The following is a 23,552-nucleotide window of genomic DNA, read 5'->3' on the forward strand; positions in this document are numbered from 1 at the left end:
ATCACAGAGCACCCAATGGGGTCCAATCAATTGGGCTTCCTAAGTTCACCTAGCCCTAAATAATAGTAAAACCAGGGAGCACTAAAGGAAAAGGCATGAGATCCAGACAGAAGTATTAAATGGGGTGTTGCCACTCTATTCAACTTTGTTCTGAATAGAAATCAAGAATTTTTCTTACCATCATTGGAACCAAAGCTTCCTTCGATGGATTTTCTCTGAAACCTGTAAACAAGGATATGACATGCTCCTAAGAGAGAGAAACTGTAGTATTTTACATTTGTTCTCTATAAATTTGTTGCACATTTGGTTTTCAAGATCATTAAAAAACGGACTTTTAGATGACAAAAAATCAGAATCTTTTACATTACTGGTAGGATTGTAAAACGGTTCAGCCACTTTGGAAAACAATTTGACAGTTGCTCAAAAAAGTTATATGCTTTAAGTAATTAACAGATGTAATTCTCACACCATAAAATTCATCCTCCTAAAGTGCACAATTCAGGGGATTTGGGTGTGTGCTGGTTTGAAAGGATGTATGTCCCCTACAAAAGCCATGTTTTAATCCAAAATCCCATTTCATAAAGGTAGAATAATCCCTATTCAATACTGTATGTTTGAAATTGTAATCAGAGCATCTCCCTGGAGATATGATTTAATCAAAAGTGGATGTTAAACTGGATTAGGTGAGGACATGTGTCCACCTATTTGGATGGTCTTGATCAGTTTCTGAAGTCCTATAAAAGAGGAAACATTTTGGAGAATGGGAGCAATTCAGAAAGAGCAGAGCAGAACGACATAGCCACAAAGAAGAGTCCACCAGTCAGAGACCTTTGGAGATGAAGAAGGAAAATGCCACCTGGGGAGCTTCATGAAACAGGAAGCCGGAAGAAGAAGCTAGCAGATGACACCTTGTTCACCATGAGCCCTTCCAGATGAAAGAGGAACACTGACTGTGTTCACCATGTGCCTTTCCAGATGAGAGAGAAACTCTGACTATGTTCACCATGTGCCCTCCACTTGAGAGAGAAACCCTGAACTTCACTGGCCTTCTTGAACCAAGGTATCTTTCCCTGGATGCCTTTGTTTGGACATTTCTATAGACTTGTTTTAATTGGGACATTTCCTCATCTTAGAACTGTAGACTTGCACCTTGTTAAATCCCCTTTTAAGAAGCCAGTCTGTTCCTAGTATACTGTATTCCAGCAGCTAGCAAACCAGAACAGGGTGTATTCACAAAGTTGAACAGCAAACATTGTTATCTAATCCCAGAACATTTTTATTATCCCTAAAAGATACCTCAAAGCCACTAGTAGTCACTCCCTATTCATCACTTCCCCCAGCCTTTGGCAACCAGTAACTTACTTTCTCTCTGTAAAGATTTGCCTATTCTGGACATTTCATATAAATGAAATCATACAATACATAGCCTTTTATTTGACTGGCTTCTTTCACTTAGTATAAAGATTTTAAGGTTCATCCGTATCATAGCATGCATCAGCACTTCAGTCCTTTATATGATAGTAATATTCCATGGCATGGATAGATCACAGTTTCTTTATTCATCATTTGTGTATATTTTGTTTGTTTCCACTTTTTGGCTAATATGAATAATATTGCTATAAACATTCAGGTACACATTTTTCATGGGCATGCACTTCAATTATTTTGGGTATACTTCTGGGTCAAGTGGTTTCTATGTTAAACATTTTTCCAAATTGCTTTCCAAATGTAAAATTACCATTTTACATTCCACCAGCAACGTCTGAGGGTTCCAATTTCTACATATCCTCACTCCTCACCAACATTTGTTATTTTATGGTTTAAAAAAAAATTCTAGCCATCCTAATGGTTGAGAAATGGTTTCTCAGTATAGCTTTTTTTTTATTGTTTTTTTTTTCCTTGATCCTGCTCTTCTTTTATTTGGGAAGAAGTCATTGCTTCTGTGCTTGAGTGAGTAGTGGAAGTATAATTTGCTGTTCATCTGGAATGCTACTTCAGCGGGATTTTTTTTATTATTAATTTAAAAAATTAACTAATACAACATTTAGAAATCATTCCATTCTACATATACAATCAGTAATTCTTAATATCATCATATAGATGCATATTCATCATTTCTTAGTACATTTGCATCGATTCAGAAAAAGAAATAGAAAGACAACAGAAAAAGAAATGATAATAGAGAGAAAAAATAAAGATAAAAAAATTAAAAAATAAAAAAATAAAATAAAATAAAATAAAAAACTATACCTCAGATGCAGCTTCATTCAGTGTTTTAACATAATTACATTACAATTAGGTATTATTGTGCTGTCCATTTCTGAGTTTTTGTATCCAGTCCTGTTGCACAGTCTGTATCCCTTCAGCTCCAATTACCCATTATCTTACCCTATTTCTATCTCCTGATGGTCTCTGTTACCAATGACGTATTCCAAGATTATTCTCTAATGTCGGTTCACATCAGTGGGACCATGCAGTATTTGTCCTTTAGTTTTTGGCTAGTCTCACGTAGCATAATGTTCTCTAGGTCCATTCATGTTATTACGTGCTTCATAAGTTTATTCTGTCTTAAAGCTGCATAATATTCCATCGTATGTATATACCACAGTTTGTTTAGCCACTCGTCTGTTGATGGACATTTTGGCTGTTTCCATCTCTTTGCAATTGTAAATAATGCTGCTATAAACATTGGTGTGCAAATGTCCGTTTGTGTCTTTGCCCGTAAGTCCTCTGAATAGATACCTAGCAATGGTATTGCTGGGTCGTATGGCAATTCTATATTCAGCTTTTTGAGCAACCACCAAACTGCCTTCCACAGTGGTTGCACCATTTGACATTCCCACCAACAGTGGATAAGTGTGCCTCTTTCTCCGCATCCTCTCCAGCACTTGTCATTTTTTGTTTTGTTGATAATGGCCATTCTGGTGGGTGTGAGATGATATCTCACTGTGGTTTTGATTTGTATTTCTCTAATGGTCAGAGACATTGAGCATCTCTTCATGTGCCTTTTGGCCATTTGTATTTCCTCTTCTGAGAAGTGTCTGTTCAAGTCTTTTTCCCATTTTGTAATTGGATTGGCTGTCTTTTTGTTGTTGAGTTGAACAATCTCTTTATAAATTCAGGATACTAGACCTTTATCTGATATGTCGTTTCCAAATATTGTCTCCCATTGTGTAGGCTGTCTTTCTACTTTCTTGATGAAGTTCTTTGATGCGCAAAAGTGTTTGATTTTGAGGAACTCCCATTTATTTATTTATTTCTTCAGTGCTCTTGCTTTAGGTTTAAGGTCCATAAAACTGCCTCCAATTGTAAGATTCATAAGATATCTCCCTACATTTTCCTCTAACTGTTTTATGGTCTTAGACCTAATGTTTAGATCTTTGATCCATTTTGAGTTAACTTTTGTATAGGGTGTGAGATACGGGTCCTCTTTCATTCTTTTGAAAATGGATATCCAGTTCTCTAGGCACCATTTATTGAAGAGACTGTTCTGTCCCAGGTGAGTTGGCTTGACTGCCTTATCAAAGATCAAATGTCCATAGATGAGAGGGTCTATATCTGAGCACTCTATTCGATTCCATTGGTCGATATATCTGTCCTTATGCCAGTACCATGCTGTTTTGACCACTGTAGCTTCATAATATGCCTTAAAGTCAGGCAGCATGAGACCTCCAGCTTTGTTTTTTTCCCTCAAGATACTTTTAGCAATTCGGGGCACCCTGCCCTTCCAAATAAATTTGCTTACTGTTTTTTCTATTTCTGAAAGAAAAGTTGTTGGGATTTTGATTGGTATTGCGTTGAATCTATAAATCAATTTAGGTAGAATTGACATCTTAACTATATTTAGTCTTCCAATCCATGAACACGGTATGCCCTTCCATTTATTTAGGTCTTCTGTGATTTCTTTTAACAGTTTTTTGTAGTTTTCATGTATAGGTCTTTAGTCTCTTTAGTTAAATTTATTCCTAAGTATTTTATTCTTTTAGTTGCAATTGTAAACGGAATTCGTTTCTTGATTTCCCCCTCAGCTTGTTCATTGCTAGTGTATAGAAACACTACAGATTTTTGAATGTTGATCTTGTAACCTGCTACTTTGCTGTACTCATTTATTAGCTCTAGTAGTTTTGCTGTGGATTTTTCAGGGTTTTAGACGTATAGTACTATATCATCTGCAAACAGTGATAGTTTTACTTCTTCCTTTCCAATTTTGATGCCTTGTATTTCTTTTTCATGTCTAATTGCTCTGGCTAGAAACTCCAACATGATGTTGAATAACAGTGGTGATAATGGACATCCTTGTCTTGTTCCTGATCTTAGGGGGAAAGTTTTCAATTTTTCCCCATTGAGGATGATATTAGCTGTGGGTTTTTCATATATTCCCTCTATCATTTTAAGGAAGTTCCCTTGTATTCCTATCCTTTGAAGTGTTTTCAACAGGAAAGGATGTTGAATCTTGTCAAATGCCTTCTCTGCATCAATTGAGATGATCATGTGATTTTTCTGCTTTGATTTGTTGATATGGTGTATTACATTAATTGATTTTCTTATGTTGACCCATCCTTGCATACCTGGGATGAATCCTACTTGGTCATGATGTATAATTCTTTTAATGTGTTGCTGGATTCAATTTGGTAGAATTTTGTTGAGGATTTTTGCATCTATATTCATTAGAGAGATTGGTCTGTAGTTTTCTTTTTTTGTAATATCTTTGCCTGGTTTTGGTATGAGGGTGATGTTGGCTTCATAGAATGAATTAGGTAGCTTTCCCTCCATTTCGATTTTTTTGAAGAGTTTGAGCAGGGTTGGTACTAATTCTTTCTGGAATGTTTGGTAGAATTCACATGTGAAGCCGTCTGGCCCTGGAATTTTCTTTTTGGGAAGCTTTTGAATGACTGATTCAATTTCTTTACTTGTGATTGGTTTGTTGAGGTTGTCTATTTCTTCTTGAGTCAAAGTTGGTTGTTCATGCCTTTCTAGGAAGTTGTCCATTTCATCTACATTGTTGTATTTATTAGCGTAAAGTTGTTCATAGTATCCTGTTATTACCTCCTTTATTTCTGTGAGGTCAGTGGTTATGTCTTCTCTTCCATTTTTGATCTTATTTATTTGCGTCCACTCTCTTCTTCTTTTTGTCAATCTTGCTAAGGGCCCATCAATATTGTTGATTTTCTCATAGAACCAACTTCTGGTCTTATTGATTTTCTCTATTGCTTTCGTGTTCTCAATTTCATTTATTTCTGCTCTAATCTTTGTTATTTCTTTCCTTTTGCATGCTTTGGGGTTAGTTTGCTGTTCTTTCTCTACTTCTTCCAAGTGGACAGTTAATTCCTGCATTTTTGCCTTTTCTTCTTTTTTGATATAGGCATTTAGGGCAATAAATTTCCCTCTTAGTACTGCCTTTGCTGCATCCCATAGGTTTTGATATTTTGTGTTTTCATTTTCATTCACCTCGAGATATTTACTAATTTCTCTTGTAATTTCTTCCTTGACCCACTGGTTGTTTAAGTGTGTTGTTGAGCCTCCACATATTTGTGAATTTTCTGGCACTCTGCCTATTATTGATTTCCAACTTCATTCCTCTATGATCTGAGAAAGTGTTGTGTATGATTTCAATGTTTTTAAATTTGTTGAGACTTGCTTTGTGACCCAGTATATGGTCTATCTTTGAGAATGATCCATGAGCACTTGAGAAAAAGGTGTATCCTGCTGTTGTGGGGTGTAATGTCCTATAAATGTCTGTTAAGTCTAGCTCATTTATTGTAATATCCAAATTCTCTGTTTCTTTATTGATCCTCTGTCTAGATGTTCTGTCCATTGATGAGAGTGGGGAATTGAAGTTTCCAACTATTATGGTAGATGTGTCTATTTCCCTTTTCAGTATTTGCAGTGTATTCCTCATGTATTTTGGGGCATTCTGATTTGGTGCGTAAATATTTATGATTGTTATGTCTTCTTGTTTAATTGTTCCTTTTATTTGTAGATAGTATCCTTCTTTGTCTCTTTTAACTGCTTTACATTTGAAGTCTATTTGTTGGATATTAGTATAGCTACTCCTGCTCTTTTCTGGTTGTTATTTGCATGAAATATCTTTTCCCAATCTTTCACTTTCAACCTATGTTTATCTTTGGGTCTAAGATGTGTTTCCTGTAGACAGCATATAGAAGGATCCTGTTTTTTTAATCCATTCTGCCAGTCTATGTCTTTTGATTGGGGAATTCAGTCCATTAACATTTAGTGTTATTACTGTTTGCGTAATACTTTCCTCTACCATTTTGCCTTTTGTATTATATATATCATATCTAATTTTCCTTCTTTCTACACTCTTCTCCATACCTCTCTCTTCTGTCTTTTCATATCTGACTCTAGTGCTCCCTTTAGTATTTCTTGCAGAACTGGTCTCTTGGTCACAAATTCTCTCTGGGACTTTTTGTCTGAAAATGTTTTAATTTCTCCCTCATTTTTGAAGGACAATTTTGCTGGATATAGAAGTCTTGGTTGGCAGTTTTTCTCTTTTAGTAATTTAAATATATCATCCCACTGTCTTCTAGCCTCCATGGTTTCTGCTGAGAAATCTACACATAGTCTTATTGGGTTTCCCTTGTATGTGATGGATTGTTTTTCTCTTGCTGCTTTCAAGATCCTCTCTTTCTCTTTGACCTCTGACATTCTAACTAGTAAGTGTCTTGGAGAACGTCTATTTGGATCTATTCTCTTTGGGGTGCGCTGCACTTCTTGGATCTGTAATTTTAGGTCTTTCATAAGAGTTGGGAAATTTTCAGTGATAATTTCTTCCATTAGTTTTTCTCCTCCTTTTCCCTTCTCTTCTCCTTCTGGGACACCCACAACACGTATATTTGTGCGCTTCATATTATCATTCAATTCCCTGAGCCCCTGCTCAAATTTTTCCATTCTTTTCCCTATAGTTTCTGTTTCTTTTTGGATTTCAGATGTTCCATCCTCCAGTTCACTAATTCTAACCTCTGTCTCTTGAAATCTACCATTGTAGGTTTCCATTGTTTTTTTCATCTCTTCTACTGTATCTTTCATTCCCATAAGTTCTGCGATATGTTTTTTCAGACTTTCCATTTCTTCTTTTTGTTCAGCCCTTGCCTTCTTCATATCCTCCCTCCATTTATTGATTTGGTTTTTGAAGAGGTTTTCCATTTCTATTCGTATATTCAGAATTAGTTGTCTCAGCTCCTGTATCTCATTTGAGTTATTGGTTTGTTCCTTTGACTGGGCCATATCTTCAATTTTCCTGGTGTGATTTGTTATTTTTTGCTGGCATCTGGACATTTAATCAGATTTCCCTGAGTGTGAGACACAGCAGGTTGAAAGACTTTCCTGTGAAGTCTCTGGGCTCTGTTTTTCTTATCCTGCCCAGTATGTGGCGCTTGTCTGTCTGTGGGTCCCACCAGCAAAAGATGTTGTGGCTCCTTTAACTTGGAAGGCTATCCCTCCTGTGTGCATGGTGGAGATAGAGGAAAGGTTGTAGGCTGGTTTTAATGGCTTCAAATTGCTATGTCCTGGGATCTGAATTCCTTGAGAGAGGGATTCCACCTGAGATGCATTTCACCCCTCCCGTGGGGAAGGTTCAGGTGGTAGAGAGCCCTGAAAGCAGCCTGTTTCTGCGTTTGGGGCAGTTGCAACCTGTGTAATCCCGGTGCTGAGCCCAGAGGTACCAGGCCTCTGTAGAAACAGTCACAGAACCCTCTGTTTCGCCCCCTTTCCTCTTTTTCAGTTAGCCCAATAGGCGACTTCCACCTTGATCATTTTCGCCTGAGCTGGGGGCCTATTTTTAGTAGTCAGAATTTGTTTATGAATGCCACTATTGGTGTTTGGTTGGACTCAGTCCCTGCTACTGTTGGAGACTCTTTCCTTTCCCTCTGGGTAGCCACCTGTGGGGGAGGGGCGCCGGCTGCCGGCCGCCGCAGCTTGGGGATCTCGCTGATCTGAGACCCGCCAACAGACCGGGAAGCCGCCTGTGGGGGAGGGGCGCTGGTCACCGGCTACTGCAGCTTGGGGATCTCGCAGATCCGAGACTCGTAGCTGGTCCGGAAAGCCGCCTGTGAGGGTGGGGTGCCAGCCGTCACGGCTTGGGGAACTTGCCTCTCTGAGACTCCGCCGGCCCGGGAAGGAGGGAGGGAGGGGCGCCAGCCACCAGCCGCCATGGCCTGGGGAAGCTCGTGCCGCTCAGGGATCTCACTGCAGCGGAGTCTCGCAGTCGGTCTAGCCAGTCCAGACTGGGGTGCGCTGTGTGTCCGGTCTCTGTCGTGGCTCTGGGAGCTGTTCTGTACTGTTTCTGGTTATTTAGTAGTTGTTCTGGAGGAGGAACTAAGACGCGCACACCTTACTAAGCCGCCATCTTGGCCCCAATCTCCTCTCACTATAGTTTTTAATCTTCATTTCCCTAATAGCTAATGAAGTTGAGCGTTTTGTCATTTGCTTATCGTCCATTTGTAATCTTCTTTGAAGAAATACCTATTCAAATTGTTTTCCCATTTTTAATGGGGTTACTTATCTCTTTATTATTGAGCTGTAAAAATTCTTTATTTGGTCTTGACACTAAACTCTTTTCAGGTATATGACTTGTAACTATTTTCTCCCAGTTTGTGGATTGTATTTTTACTTTCTTGTCAGTGTGCTTTGAAGCATAAAAGTGTTAAATTTTTATGAAGTCCAATTTGTCTGTTTTTTCTTTTGTTACATGTGTTTTTGGTGTCCTATTTCAGAAAGCATTGTCTAACTTAAGGTCATAAATATTTTTATTTATGTTTTCTTCTAAGAGTTTTATAGTTTTAGCTCTTATATTTAGGTCTTTGACCCATTTCAGGTTAATTTTTGCATATGGTATGAGGTGGGGGGTCCAATATCATCCTTTTGCAATGTCAAGGGTGTCCCAGAATCATCTGCTGAAAAGAACAGTTATTTCTCCATTGAATTGTCTTCATGCCCTTGTTGAAAAGCAATGGACCATAAATGTAAGGGTCTATTTCTGGACTTCCAATTCTATTCCATTGGTATATATGTCTTTCCTAATGTCAGTATCACACAGTTTCAATTACTGTAGCTTTGTAGTAACTTTCAAAGTTGGGAAGTGTAGGTTCCTCAATTTTGTTCCTTTTTTCAATATTGTTTTGGCCATTCTGGGTCCCTTGAATTTCCATATGAAATTTACAATGTTTGCCAATTTCTGCAAAAAGAGTCATCTGGGATTTTGTTAGGATTGCTTTGAATCTGTAGATCAATTTGGGGAGTACTGCCATCTATATTAGTTTCCTATTACTGCTGTAACAATTACCATAAAATTAGTGGCTTAAAATAATCGAGATCTCAGCAGGGCTGGGTTCTTTCTGGAGGCTCTAGGGGAGAACCTGTTTCCTTGCTTTTTGTAGCTTCTAGAGGTTGCCTGCATTTCTTGATCTGTGACCCCTTCTTCTGTCTTCAAAGCAAATCTTCCAAACTCTGTTTCCATAGTCACATGTATTAATGATAAGACATAGAGGACTCATTGAGCATATGGCATTAAGCTGAGAAGACTTGCTTCATATGGTTTGGTATGAAACTTTGTGTTATTTCTGTTTAGCTCAATGAAGGATGAATTCTCTCCTCCTATTAGCATTTTCTCTCAGTCTATTCTTCTATTTAGAATGCCAGATAGTTCTTATGTCTCCAGATTTCTGTTTTCTGTTTCCCTATATTTGGAAAGAATCTATGCTGTGCATTTGGCTGTAGCAAAATAATCTGGCAGCTAGAAGTGTTAATGGAGCCTTACACCACAATTTTTAAAAACTGCTCGCTTCAGTAGGTTGAATAACTGTAGGGAGATTGATATTCTGTTATTATTTTTTTGTCTCTGTATGTTAATTATACATGCTAGTTAACTAAGGGGGTAAAATCCATTTTTATGAAATCTAAAATTTCAGGAGCAGAAACAATATCCTTTTCAAGAGATACTCACAAGAGAGGAACTTCTTTCTCTATGACATTGGAATTCATGTCAGGAAAAATTGGGAGATCTGGGGGCCTTTACCAGTAGAGTCTTTGCTAAAGGCTCTTGGTTTGACCTTCTTGGTCACGACTACCCCCCCTCAGCTGCTTTGACCACTCCAAACTCATCTTGACTAGCCTGCTTAAGACCAGGCTGCCTAGGCTTGAACCCAACTCCTTCATTTACCAACTATGAATGTTTGGCCAAATTGCTTAACCTCTCTGTGCCTCAGTTTCCCTATCTGTCAGGTGGTGATCACAGTGCACACTGTTGTGGAGGACTCGATGTAGTGCAGCACTCAGCACAGTGCCTGGTTCAGAAGATGTGCTTCTTCAATGGTAGGGATTCTTGTAATTTGATGAACTGCTTGAGCTGATAACCAGTTAATGTATGTTCAATATTTGCCTGTATCCCAGGATTTTTTAAAAAACTTTTTAATTGTATAATAGAACATATATACAAAGCAAAGAAAGACAAAAAGCAATAGTTTTTCCAAAGCACTCTTCAACAAGTAGTTCCAGGACAGATCCCAGAGTTTGTCAAGGGCTACCATACCATCCTCTCAGATATTTCTTCTAGATGCTCCAGAATATAGGAGGCTATAAAGAATAAATAATTTTTTATCATCACAATAAGCTTTTTTTTTCTTTTTTTGTGAAAAATAACATATCTACAAAAAAGCAATAAATTTCATAGCACAGCACAACAATTAGTTGTAGAACAGATTTCAGGGTTTGGTATGGGTTGCTATTTCCACAATTTTAAGTTTTTACTTCTACCTGCTCCAAGACACTGGAAACTAAAAGAAATATCAATATAATGATTCAGCAATCATATTCATTTGTTAAACCCTATCTTCTCTGTATAACTCCACTATCACCTTTAATCTTTCTGGCCCTTTCTATGGGGTAGGGAGATGGGACAATCTGATATTCTGGAGTGGCTGGCCCTTCTGCATTTCAGGATTTATCTGGTCCAGGGACCCATCTGGAGGCTGTAGTTTTCTTGAAAGTTACCCTAGTACATAGAACTTTTGTAGAATCTTATATATTGCCCTAGGTGCTGTTTAGGATTGGCTGGAATGGTTTTGGTTGGGGGTTGGCAAGTTATGATAGGAAGCAATGTCTAACTGAAGCTTGCATAACAGTGACCTTCAGAGTAGCCTCTCAACTCTATCTGAACTCTCTCAGCCAAGGATACTTAATAGTTACACTTCTTTTCCCCACTTTTGATCAGGATGGCATCGTTAAACTCATGGTGCCAGGGCCAGACTCATCCCTGGGAGTCATCTCCCACACAGCCAGGGAGATTTTCACCCCTGGATGTCATATCTCACGTAGAGGGGAGGACAATGATTTCACTTACACGGTTGGGCTTAGAGAGAGTGAGGCCACAGCTGAGCAACAAAAGAGGTCCTCCGGAAGTAAAACTCAGGCATACCTATAGGTAGGCTAAGCTTCTTGCTACCTACATAAGCTTCACAAGAGAAAGCCTCAAGATCAAGGGCTTGGCCTATTGATTTCAGTGTTCCTAAAGTTTGACACAGTATTAGGGGATTCCCTGGTGGTAAAGTTTAATAGTTCCATATTTTTTCTCTCATCCCTCAAGGGACTTTGCAATACTTTTTGATTATCAGCTTAATATATTCTAGGATATATTCAGGCATTACATTAAGATATATAGGATTAAAGACCCTCATCTTATTCTGGGCTCGCTGCATTTCAATTGTTCAAATGAATTATCAAGACATGTTGAGCTAGATTATGTGCTACAGAAAATTTAGGTTCCAAACAAAATAAACCTTTCTTTCTTTTGTCTCAAAGAGTAGGTGCAGTTCTAAAATATAGACCATGTCTTCCTTACCCCTGTGTTCTGAATTACCTTAATCCTGACCTGTTTGGCTTCATTGTTATTTCAATACATAAAACAGCCTCCCAAAATTCAGAAGTAATAATCACAATTCCAGACTAAATGTGTCTGCTATAAAAGCTTACAATCTAGGCCCTTATTTTCTTATAAGCATTTTCTAAAGGAGACCATACAATACTTGTTCTTTTGTTTCTGGCTTATTTTGGCTCACGAAATGTCCCACAAGTTCATTCACATCATTGCATGCCTCACGACTCCGTTTCTTTTTGTAGCAGCACAATATTCGATCATATGTAGACACCATCATTCATCAATCTACTTCTCAGTCAGTGCATCCTTCAGCCACCTGCATTCATTAGGCATCATGTATAATGCCCAAAGTCCACAGTTCATCAACACTCTCAATTTTAGATAATTTCATTGTTCCCGAGAGAAAGAAAACCAATAAACACATCCTCGCCAAATAGGAAATCTAAACCTCCCCTTAACTCTTGCACTCCCCCCCCCCCATTATTTACCCCTGTTGTTCCTGTGATAGTGCTGCTTTCCTGTTAAACATAGCAAATAGCATGCAATAGTAGTTTTCCCTCTGTATCCTGGACTTAAGCACTCTTTGTATACGAATCATACCTTTGAAATAGTTCTTGCAAGAACTTTATATTTCTAGTGTTAATCAGTGGGACACATAAGTCTATACAATCCCTTTCAATAATGTTCACCTTCAACATTGTAATATTACTTATAGACCCACTAGAGAACCACCTTCATTCCTATCTATTCCCTTACATTGGAGTTCAACTTCATTAGCTAATTGTTCACCCATCTCTAGCTTCTATGTATCTCTAAGTCCCCTATATTCTATATTATAAGCCTCTGATTTTACCTTGACCATGGTCATAAAAATGGTGTCATACAGTATTATCCTTTTGTGTCTGACTATTTTCACTCAGCATTATGTCTTCAAGCCTCATCCATCTTGTCATGTATTTCAGGACATCATTTTGTCTTACTGCTGCATAATATTTCATCGCTTGTATATACCACATAATATTTCATCGCTTGTATATACCACATTAATCCACTCGTCTGTTGATAGGCATTTGGATTTTTTCCATCTTTTGGCGATTGTGAATAATGCTGCTATGAACATTAGTGTGCAAATGTCTGTTTGTGTCACTGTTTTCAGCTTTTCTGGGTATATACCAATTAGTGCTTTTGCTGGGTCATAGGGCAACTCCATATTTAGTTTCCTAAGAACTGTCAAACTGTCTTCCATAGTAGCTGTACCATTATACAATTCCACCAGCAGTGAATACATGTCCCAATTTCTCCACATCCTCTCCAACATCTATAGTTTCCTGTTTGTTTAATAGCAGACATTCTTATAGGTGGGTGGTATCTCATTGTAGTCTTGATCAACGTTTCCCTTATAGCTAATGAAAATGAGCATCTCTTCACGTGCTTTTGAGCCATCTATATTTGCTCTTCAGAAAAATGCCTATTCATATCTTTAGCCCATTTTATAATTGGGTTGTTTGTTCTTTTGTTGTTGAGTTGTATTGTTTCATTATGTATACAAGATATCAAACCTTTGTCCGATGTGTGATTTTGAAATATTTTCTCCCATTGAGTTGGCTGCCTCTTCACCTTTTGACAAAGTCTTTTGAGGTGCAGAAGCATTTGATTTTGAGGAGTTCCCATTTATCTATTTTTTCTTTTGTTGCTTGTGTTTTGAGTGTAAAGTTTAGGAAGCTATCTCCTATTACTAGGTCTTAAGGATGTTTCCTTACATCTTCTTCTAGAAGCTTTATAGTGCTAGTTCTTATATTTAGGTGTTTGATCCACTTTGAGTTAATTTTTTGTATAGGGTATAAGGTAAGGGTCCTCTTTCATTCTTTTGGCTATTGATATCCAGTTCTTCCATGCCTAATTATTGAAAAGACTATTTTGTCCCAGTTCAGTGGATGTGGGGGGCCTTGTCAAAAATCAGTTGACCATAGATTTGGTGGTCGATTTCTGCACCCTTGAATTCTTTCCATTGGACAATACTTCTATCATTGTGCCCATACCATGCTGTTTTGACCACTGTGGCTTTGTAATAAGTTTTAAAGTCAGGAAGTGTTAATCCTCCCATTTCATTATTTTTTTTTTTTAGGATGCTTTTAGCTCTTCAAGGTCTCTTTTCCTTCCAGATGAATTTAGTAATTAGCTTTTCCAAGTCTTCAAAGTGGGTTGTTGGAATTTTGATTGGTACTGCATTGAATCTGTAGATCAATTTGGGTAGAATTGACATCTTAACTATATTTAACCTTTCTAACCATGAGCAGTATCCCAGGACTTTTGTTTTAAACATAATATGCACTTCCAACTGGAATACTACGTAAGTGATAGTGTGTGTCTTCATCAGGTTATCACATCTTGATGCACATGATATTTATCTGCCCCTCGTTGGTGACATTGATTTTCACCCAGTCACTATGTTGTCTGATTTCTCCATTCATAGGCACTATTTTTCCTTTGCAATTACTAAGCAATTTGTGGGGATACACTTTGAGGCCATGCAAATGTTTTTAACTTCATCAGAAATTCCCCTAATTTAGCATCCACTGATGATTCTTAACTTGATTGTATCTTTACTATGAGTTTTGTAAAATGATGATTTTCCAACTCCTGCACTCCCTCTGCTTTTACCAGCCAACCTTCAATGTTCTACTTTAGGTGAGAGTCCTCCTTTCTACTGCTGGTATTTGCTAATGACTCCTTCCCCTAATGTGTAACTGTTTTAGTGACTACTGCATTTACTGAATGCATGTTTATGGAGGTTCAGGTCCTTCCTTCCTCCCTTTGTTGATATGAACTCATGCATGAGTTTCAATATCTTATAATTCATTATCCTCCTTAATTATTTTAGAACTCAAATTGGCCAGATTTGGCCAGTCGTAGCTTCAGTTTTTTTCTGAAGGCAGTATCTCAACTCAAAAGCACCCTAACAGGTCATGGAAAGGACTTATATTTTGAGCCAGAGATAGGCCTGTATCACTGAGATGGATGTATTATTGAGGTAGCTATGAGGTCTTTCTAAAGAGGGGATTAGTCCTGCCCAATAACCTCAAAATTCTATGCTAGTTTTGTTTTCTTTACAAGTTCAAGAGGAACAACAACAAAAATTTGTTCATTGTAAACCTCCTGTCATTTTGTTGTTGTTTCACAGAGAGCACAATAAAGAATAGAATTCTTGAGCTACATGCCTATAGAGAAGATAAATTTCTTTGGTCAACTTACAGAACATATATCTCCTTTCTTTTTTGTCTCAAACAGGACATTTTATTAGAAAATAGCTGTTGCAACAAAAGGAAATCACCAGTAAGGTAATATCTAAGCATATTACTCTAGTTATTTACTGTATCTCAAGGTTTATTTTTGGCATTGGTTTTACTTTTTTTATGGCATGTGTAAAGCTGTTTCTAAATCTCAATGCTATGAAGAACTGATTATTTTCCACAATCTGTAGTATTGACAGTAAGTATTTTCCGACCTAAGAAATACACAAGCTGCCTTTTTGTTGAGGTTTTATGGATTATAAAAATAACCATCAGCACTTACTATGTACAAAACATTCCTGTAAATCCTACAGTTATACTATTCTTTGTGGTACATCATTTCATTTTATAGATGAGGAATCTGAAGCATGGAAAGGTTAAGTAATTTGCTCAAGTTCACACAGTCAGTGGCTGAGGTATACCTGAACAGCTCTTAATCTGTGATCTAATTACTGTTTAGAGACAAAGAGGATTAATGTGGTTTTGGGCCAAGATGGTATTTTAGCAATGTGTGCAATTTAATTCGCCCTCCAGAACAGCTACTAAATAACCAGAAACAGTACAGAACTGCTCCCGGGGCCACATCAGTGACCGGACACACAGCATACCCCAGTCTGGACCAGCTGGACCAGCTACGAGCCCCCACAGAACCGTGAGATCCCCAAGCCGTGGCGGCCTGTGCTTCTCCCCCCGCAGGCTGCTTCCCAGAGGGGAAAGGAAAGAGACTTTACCAGCAGCAGAGGCTGAGCCCAACCAAACACCAATTGTGGAATTAATGAACAAATTCTGACAACTAAAAATAGGCCCCCAGCTCAGGTGAACCTGGTCAAAGCGGAGGTCGCTCATTTTTGCCCCCACGCCAAGGGGGCAGGGCTAACAGGAAAAGAGAAAAAAAAAAAAAAAAGAAACAGAGGTTTTTGTGGCTGTGTTTCTACAAAGGCTTGACTGCCTTTGGATACAGCGCCAGGACTTCTCAGGCTGTAACTACCCAGGAATAGGCAGAAACAAGCTCGTTTGAGGGCTTGTCTGGAGCCTGTGCCTTCACCAGGGGAGGGGTGAAGCCCAACTTAGGTGGAATCCTTCCCTTAAGGAATTCAGACATCAGGGCTTGGTAATTTGAAGCCATTAAAACCAGCCTACAACCTCTCCTCTGTCTCTACCATGCCCCCAGCGGTGCCCCAGACAGAGTCTATCAAAGTCAAAGGTACCGCATCATCTTATACTGGTGGGACCTGCAGGCAGACAAGCACCACATACTGAGCAGGATAAGAAAAACAGAGTCCACAGACTTCACAGGAAAGTCTTTCAACCTGCTGGGTCTCACCCTCAGGGAAAACTGACACAGGTGACTCTTTCCGACTCACAGGAGCCCAGTTTGGTCTGGGAAAATCCGGCTGGGGTCTATAATACCTAAGTAGACCCTCCTAAGGGTAGGGGGAAAAGGCACCATGCAGACATGGCAAGAAACAAGAAAACAAGAACTGAAAAATTCTCCTCTGTGAAACAAAACCTAAGTTAGAGGTCCAGAAAAAGCTGAACTGAATGTCAAAGAACAGATAGACATCAAATTCATCCAGCAAGAAAACCCTAGGTAAAAGAAGTGAAAGCAATCTCCAGAATAAACAAATTAAGGTAATTAAATGCCTAGACACCAGCAAAAAATAACAAATCACACTAGGAAAATTGAAGATATGGCTTAGTCAAAGTAACAAACCAGCAATTCAAATGAGATACAGGAGTTGAAACAATTAATTCAGAATATATGAACCAACATGGAAAACTTCATCAAAAACCAAATCAATGAATTGAGGGAGGATATAAAGAAGGCAAGGAATGAACAAAGAGAAGAAATCGAAAGTCTGAAAAAAAAATCACAGAACTTATGGGAATGAAAGGCACAGTAGAAGAGATGAAAAAAAAAATGGAAACCTACAATGGTAGATTTCGAGAGGCAGAAGATAGGATTAGTGAACTGGAGGATGGAACATCTGAAATCTGACAAGAAAAAGAAAATACAGGGAAAAAAATGGAAAAATATGAGCAGGGTCTCAAGGAATTGAATGACAATATGAAGCGCATGAATATATGTGTTGTGGGTGTCCCAGAAGGAGAAGAGAAGGGAAAAGGAGGAGAAAAACTAATTGAGGAAATTATCACTGAAAATTTCCCAACTCTTATAAAAGACTTAAAATTACAGATCCAAGAAGTGCAGCGCACCCCAAAGAGAATAGATCTAAATAGACATACTCCAAGACACTTACTAGTCAGAATGTCAGAGGTCAAAAAGAAAGAGAGGATCTTGAAAGCAGCAAGACAAAAGCAATCCATCACATACAAGGGAAGCCCAATAAGACTATGCGCAGATCTCTCAGCAGAAACCATGGAGGCAAGACGACAGTGGGATGATATATTTAAATCGCTAAAAGAGAAAAACTGCCAACCAAGAATTCTATATCCAGCAAAATTATCCTTCATAAACGAGGAAGAAATGAAAACATTTTCAGACAAAAAATCACTGGGAGAATTTGTGACCAAGACTTGCTCTGCAAGAAATACTAAAGGGTGCACTAGAGACATATATAAAAAGACAGAAGAGAGAGGTATAGAAAGAATGTAGAAAGGAAGACTATGAGTAAAGGTAAAAAGAAGGGAAATTAGATATGACATATAAAATCCAAAAGGCAAAATGGCAGAAGAAAGTACTACCCGTGCAGTAATAATGTTAATGGATTATACTCCCCAATCAAAAGACATAGACTGGCAGAATGGATTAAAAAACAGGACCCATCTATATACTGTCTACAGGAAACACATCTTAGACCCAAGGATAAACATAGGTTGAAAGTGAAAGGCTGGGAAAAGATATTTCAGGCAAATAACAATCAGAAAAGAGCAGGAGTAGCTATACTAATATCTAACAAATTAGACTTCAAATGTAAAACAGTTAAAAGAGACAAATAAGGATACTATGTATTAATAAAAGGAACAATTCAGCATGAGGACATAATGATCATAAATATTTATACACTGAGCCAGAATGCTCCAAAATACATGCGGCAAACACTGAAAACCCTGAAAAGAGAAATAGACACATCTACCATAATAGTTGGAGACTGCAATTCCCCAGTCTCATCAATGGACAGAACGTCTAGACAGAGGATGAATAAAACAACAGAAAATTTGAATAATACAATAAATACGCTAGACTTAACAGACATTTATAGAACATTACACCCCACAACAGCAGGATACACCTTTTTCTCAAGTGCTCATGGATCATTCTCAAGGATAGACCAAATGCTGGGTTCAAAGTAAGCCTCAATAAATTTAAAAAGATTGAAATCATACACAACACTTTCTCAGATCATAAAGGAATGAAGTTGGAAATCGATAATAGGCAGAGCACCAGAAAATTCACAAATATGTGGAGTTTCAACAACACACTCTTAAACCACCAGTGGGTCAAGGAGGAAATTACAAGAGAAATCAGTAAATATCTCAAGGCAAATGAAAAGGAAAACACAACATATCAAAACTTATGGGACACAGCAAAGGCAGTGCTAAGAGGGAAATTTATTGCCCTAAATGCCTATATCAAAAAAGAAGAAAGGGCAAAAATCGAGGAATTAACTGTCCACTTGGAAGAAGTAGAGAAAGAACAGCAAACTAACCCCAAAGCAAGCAAAAGGAAAGACATAACAAAAATTAGAGCAGAAATAAATGAAATTGAGAACATGAAAACAATTGAGAAAATCAATAAAACCAGAAGCTGGTTCTATGAGAAAATCAATAAGATTGACAGACCCTTAGCAAGACTGACAAAAAGAAGAAGAGAGAGGATGCAAATAAATAAGATCAGAAATGGAAGAGGAGACATAACCACTGACCCCACAGAAATAAAGGAAGTAATGACATGATACTACGAACAACTTTATGCTAATAAATACAACAATGTAGATGAAGTGGACAACTTCCTAGAAAGGCATGAACAACCAACTTTGACTCGAGAAGAAATGGATGACCTCAACAAACCAATCACAAGTGAAGAAATTGAATCAGTCATTAAGAAGCTCCCCAAAAAGAAAAGTCGAGGACCAGATGGCTTCACATGTGAATTCCACCAAACATTCCAGAAAGAAATAGTACCAATCCTGCTCAAACTCTTCAAAAAACTGAAGAGGAGGGAAAGCTACCTAACTCATTCTACGAAGCCAACATCACCCTCATACCAAAGCCAGACAAAGATATTACAAAAATATTAAAAAATAAAACCACAGACCAATCTCTCTAATGAACATAGATGCAAAAATCCTCAACAAAATTCTAGCAAATTGAATCCAGCAACACATTAAAAGAATTATATATCATGACCAAGTAGGATTCGTCCCAGGTATGCAAGGATGGTTCAACATATCAATTAATATAATACAACATATCAATTAATGTAATACACCATATCTACAAATCAAAGCAGAAAAACCACATGATCATCTCAATTGATGCAGAAATGGCATTTGACAAAATTCAACATTCTTTCCTGCTGAAAACACTTCAAAGGATAGGAATAGAAGGGAACTTCCTCAAAATGATAAAGGGAATATATGAAAAACCCACGGCTAATATCATCTTCAATGGGGAAAAAACTGAAAACTTTCCCTCTAAGATCAGGAACAAGACAAGGATGTCCACTATCACCACTTTAATCAAAATTGTTTTGGAAGTTCTAGCCAGAGCAATTAGACAAGAAAAAGAAATACAAGGCATCAAAATTTGAAAGGAAGAAGTAAAACTCTTACTGTTTGCAGATGATATGATATGTCGAAAACTCTGAAAAATCCACAGCAAAACTACTAGAGCTAATAAATGAGTACAGCAATGTGGCAGGTTATAAGATAACACTCAAAAATCTGTAGTGTTTCTATACACTAGTAATGAACAATCTGAGGGGGAAATCAAGAAAAGAATTCCATCTACAATTGCAACCAAAAGAATAAAATATTTAGGAATAAATTTAACTAAAGAGACAAAAGACCTATATAAAGAAAACTATAAAAAATTGTTAAAAAAAATCAAAGAAGACCTAAATAGATGGAAGGGCATACCGTGTTCATGGATTGGAAGACTAAATATAATTAAGATGTCAATTCTTCCTAAATTGATTTACAGATTCAATGCAATACCAATTAAGAAGATTAATGTTTCTTGAAATTCTTCACCTACCTGAGACAAGGAACACATGCAAAAAGCATGGCTCCCACGTAGAAGGAGAAGAAGATGAACAAACTGGAAAGAATGGATTTCACATAAATGGATGCTGAGGGAAGAAAAATAATTTTGATTAGGTTGTCCTCAGGAGAAAAGAGAACCATTCTTGGGACCAGATAGCTTCAAGGGCCCACCTATTTCACATCTACTTGTAAGACCCAATAAATTTTCTTTAAAAGCAGCAAAACTATTGGAGGTCACCCAGACATTATTCACAAATGTTTGCCTTTCACAGAGATGACTCTCCAGAGAAAGTTGGGAAGGGACTGCCTGTACACAACTTCATAATTAAGTCCCCTTTCTTTTTGGGAGGAATTTAGCAAAATGCTCTGATTGTCTCTTCTATCGCTACTGTAAACATTTTAATTTTCTTACAATCCTTTGTTCTGGAAAGATGACATTAGCATTAAATTATATGATAGACTTTCTGACAGAGGAATTTCTCCACTGTTTCCTAGGGACAATACTGGCCTGTAATAGAAGGAACAATGGTCACTTTAAGGTTCTTTGTTCGATGTAGATTCCAAGTCTGATTCTCCTTTTCTGGTTGAAAAAAGAACAAGTCACAATGGGTCAGATGTTAAGTTCTTGGCCTCTCGTGTGAACAGTTGTTCAAAAAAAAGTCCAAAATTAACTCTGTTAATTTTATTTTAGCAAGAACTAGAGAAAATCTAACCTCCAAACCTTCAAACTATCAAATACCCCTTTTGGTTAAAAATTTTGACTTGGCCTTTGCTTGGGTACATTTTAGTAGAACTAATTGAAGCGAATGGAATTGCAGCTTCCCTTATTGAGAGAAGGCTTGTGGGTTCTTCCCCTCATATCCAAGTGACTCAAAGTACCACAGACATCTGAGGAAAACAGCTACAAAAATAGAAACCTATTTCTTCTTTTGGTTTGCATTTTTCTACCCAGTGAGATTATTTTTTCCTATAAAGTTATCAAAGGGCTTATAAAATACCAAGGAGTATCATACATGGATAAATGCTACAGTTATGTAAGTAAGAGATTAAAGAACACAGGAGCAGAAATTTCACCTAAGCAGTAAAGGAAACTTACAACACTCAACAGTCAACATTTTCCACGTTTACCATAGAGGGCTCATCAGCTGGCTGGAGGTCCATTCCCAAGGTAGTTACTGGGTTAGTTCCCCTTGACTATTTGTACTGTGTCTAACACCTCATACAACCCCTGTCATTGGGATATGATGTTATGCTTTGCTTTCTTACTACCTTGCAAATTAGCAACTTGAATCAAGAAATTTGAATTTCCATTTCCTATACTTGTGGAAATAATGACTGCTGATAAATAAGTTTTTCCATTATGATATCTACCAAACCAATCTTAAGAAAAGGAACTGGTTTCTTGATCCACTGCATAAGATCATTACTTTATAGTAGCAAATATTTGTTGAGCAAACGGCCAACTGAGTGAACATACCTTACATGGTCTGAGGGAGTATAAGACTTCGAAAAGATGCAATATACGAACGACAGATGGTAGGATCAATAAAACCTTTAGAGCTACCATTTTCTTCCCCTTATTTTTTTTTCAAACCAACTTGCCAAGTCTCTGCTCACGAGCTCTCATTTAGTGTACTTTTGTCTTCCTTTTCATTTCCTGCTATCAGATCTTTCTGTATTTCAGTGTATTCCTCACTCTTTCTTACCCTGAATGAAGAAAGATCCTCCACAGGCATAATCTTCAGGTTTTATCACAAACACCACGAAGAATTGTTCACTAGGGAAATTCTTCTTCTGCATAAGACATAACAACCATAAGACATAACAACCAGAAGGCAGGCAAGAAACAGCGAAAAAGAAGGGGAAAAGTCCATATGGTATGGGAGGAGGGGGCATAAAAGAATGAGGAAAAAGAAGAAAAAGGTCACTCCTGCCCCTTAACTCCTTAGAAAGTACTTTCCCATACCATGACCCATTCCAAATGATCCATAATACGATAAATGTTATGTTCAAGAAGTTAAATAAATAGATATACTGTTCTCACTTCAATCTATCTTGTACCCACTTGAATGCTTAGAACTATAATAGACTCCATATAAATAATATGTCAACAGCCTATGTTTAATAATTAATACTTGTATATTATTTTTTCAATTTTAAAATCTAAATATAAAGGCATTTCTTAAATGTCTCACTGTCAGCAGTTAAATAATTTAGTTTGTGGCAACAAAACTTAGATTAGGAGACTTGTCTGAGTTAAGTCCTGGCACTGCCTTTGTCTAAGTGTGCTTCTCTGTGTTCCAGCTACCATATCTATGAATGAAGGCACGGTTGACAAGATAACCTTCCAGGTCCATTACAGCTCTACAACTATGTCTTTTTTTTTTTTTCTGCCTATTATTCCCAAATTTCTGGTATTGTGTTTAGCCCACCAAAAAAGTAAAACAAAACAAAGCACAAATGGCCAAAGACTGAATCATGGGATCAAAAGAGATGCAGCAATTCATTATGAAACACATCTAAGGTAGAGATGCACTGATATACTTTGTGTATCATTAATTTAGTGGCCTTCATGATGTAAAATCTAAGGTGCTCTAGTAGGATTATTTTTCTGTCCAGTTTTACTTGGCACTGCCTAATGCTGGGATGCTGGGGAAGAAATTAATGCTAAAAAGAAGGAAAGATTTTGGGATATCAAATCGGAGGCCCTAAAAAAATTGAAGTTTTTAGATCTGATACGTTAATTAAAATGAACTTCTTTTCATTCTTTGCTGGCTATTTGATAAACTGTATCATCTTACCAGAAAGAACAGGTCAAGTCTCAGGTACCTCAGCCTTAAGTAATCACCCCCATGGCAGGGACAGGATCTCTTAAAATATGCTGAAATGATGCATGTCCATTTTTTGTCATAAAGTTACCACAGAAGTAATAATTGCATTGCAAATACCAAAGGGAAAACTGCTGCACAAATGTGGTCTGTATACCTTTGAACCTGTCCATTCTGTCAATTCTGAGGTCCTTCTTGGTTACTGTTACTGGTACCATTTATTAGAATATGTTTAATGGTACAGTTTATTAGAATATGTTTAATTTGGATAAACTTCACCCGACAATAGCACCTCCCAATGAGTAGACTGGAATCT

The 23,552-nt window shown here is 37.5% G+C and overlaps 1 protein-coding gene across 2 annotated transcripts in view; it reads right to left on the bottom strand.

Moving 5' to 3' along the window:
* SIDT1 (SID1 transmembrane family member 1) overlaps positions 1–23,552 on the bottom strand; it is a 135,625-nt gene that overhangs the window by 35,165 nt on the left and 76,908 nt on the right. For both annotated transcript variants that reach the window (XM_077118362.1, XM_077118361.1), the window contains exons 7-10: positions 22,115–22,202; positions 20,917–20,988; positions 20,401–20,494; positions 179–222 (exon numbers count right to left, since the gene is read on the bottom strand). In XM_077118362.1, coding sequence (XP_076974477.1) covers positions 179–222; positions 20,401–20,494; positions 20,917–20,988; positions 22,115–22,202 — 298 coding nt within the window. The remainder of the gene's footprint in view (positions 1–178; positions 223–20,400; positions 20,495–20,916; positions 20,989–22,114; positions 22,203–23,552) is intronic.

Source organism: Tamandua tetradactyla, chromosome 10, assembly GCF_023851605.1.
Source record: "Tamandua tetradactyla isolate mTamTet1 chromosome 10, mTamTet1.pri, whole genome shotgun sequence".
Classification (NCBI taxonomy): domain Eukaryota; kingdom Metazoa; phylum Chordata; class Mammalia; order Pilosa; family Myrmecophagidae; genus Tamandua; species Tamandua tetradactyla.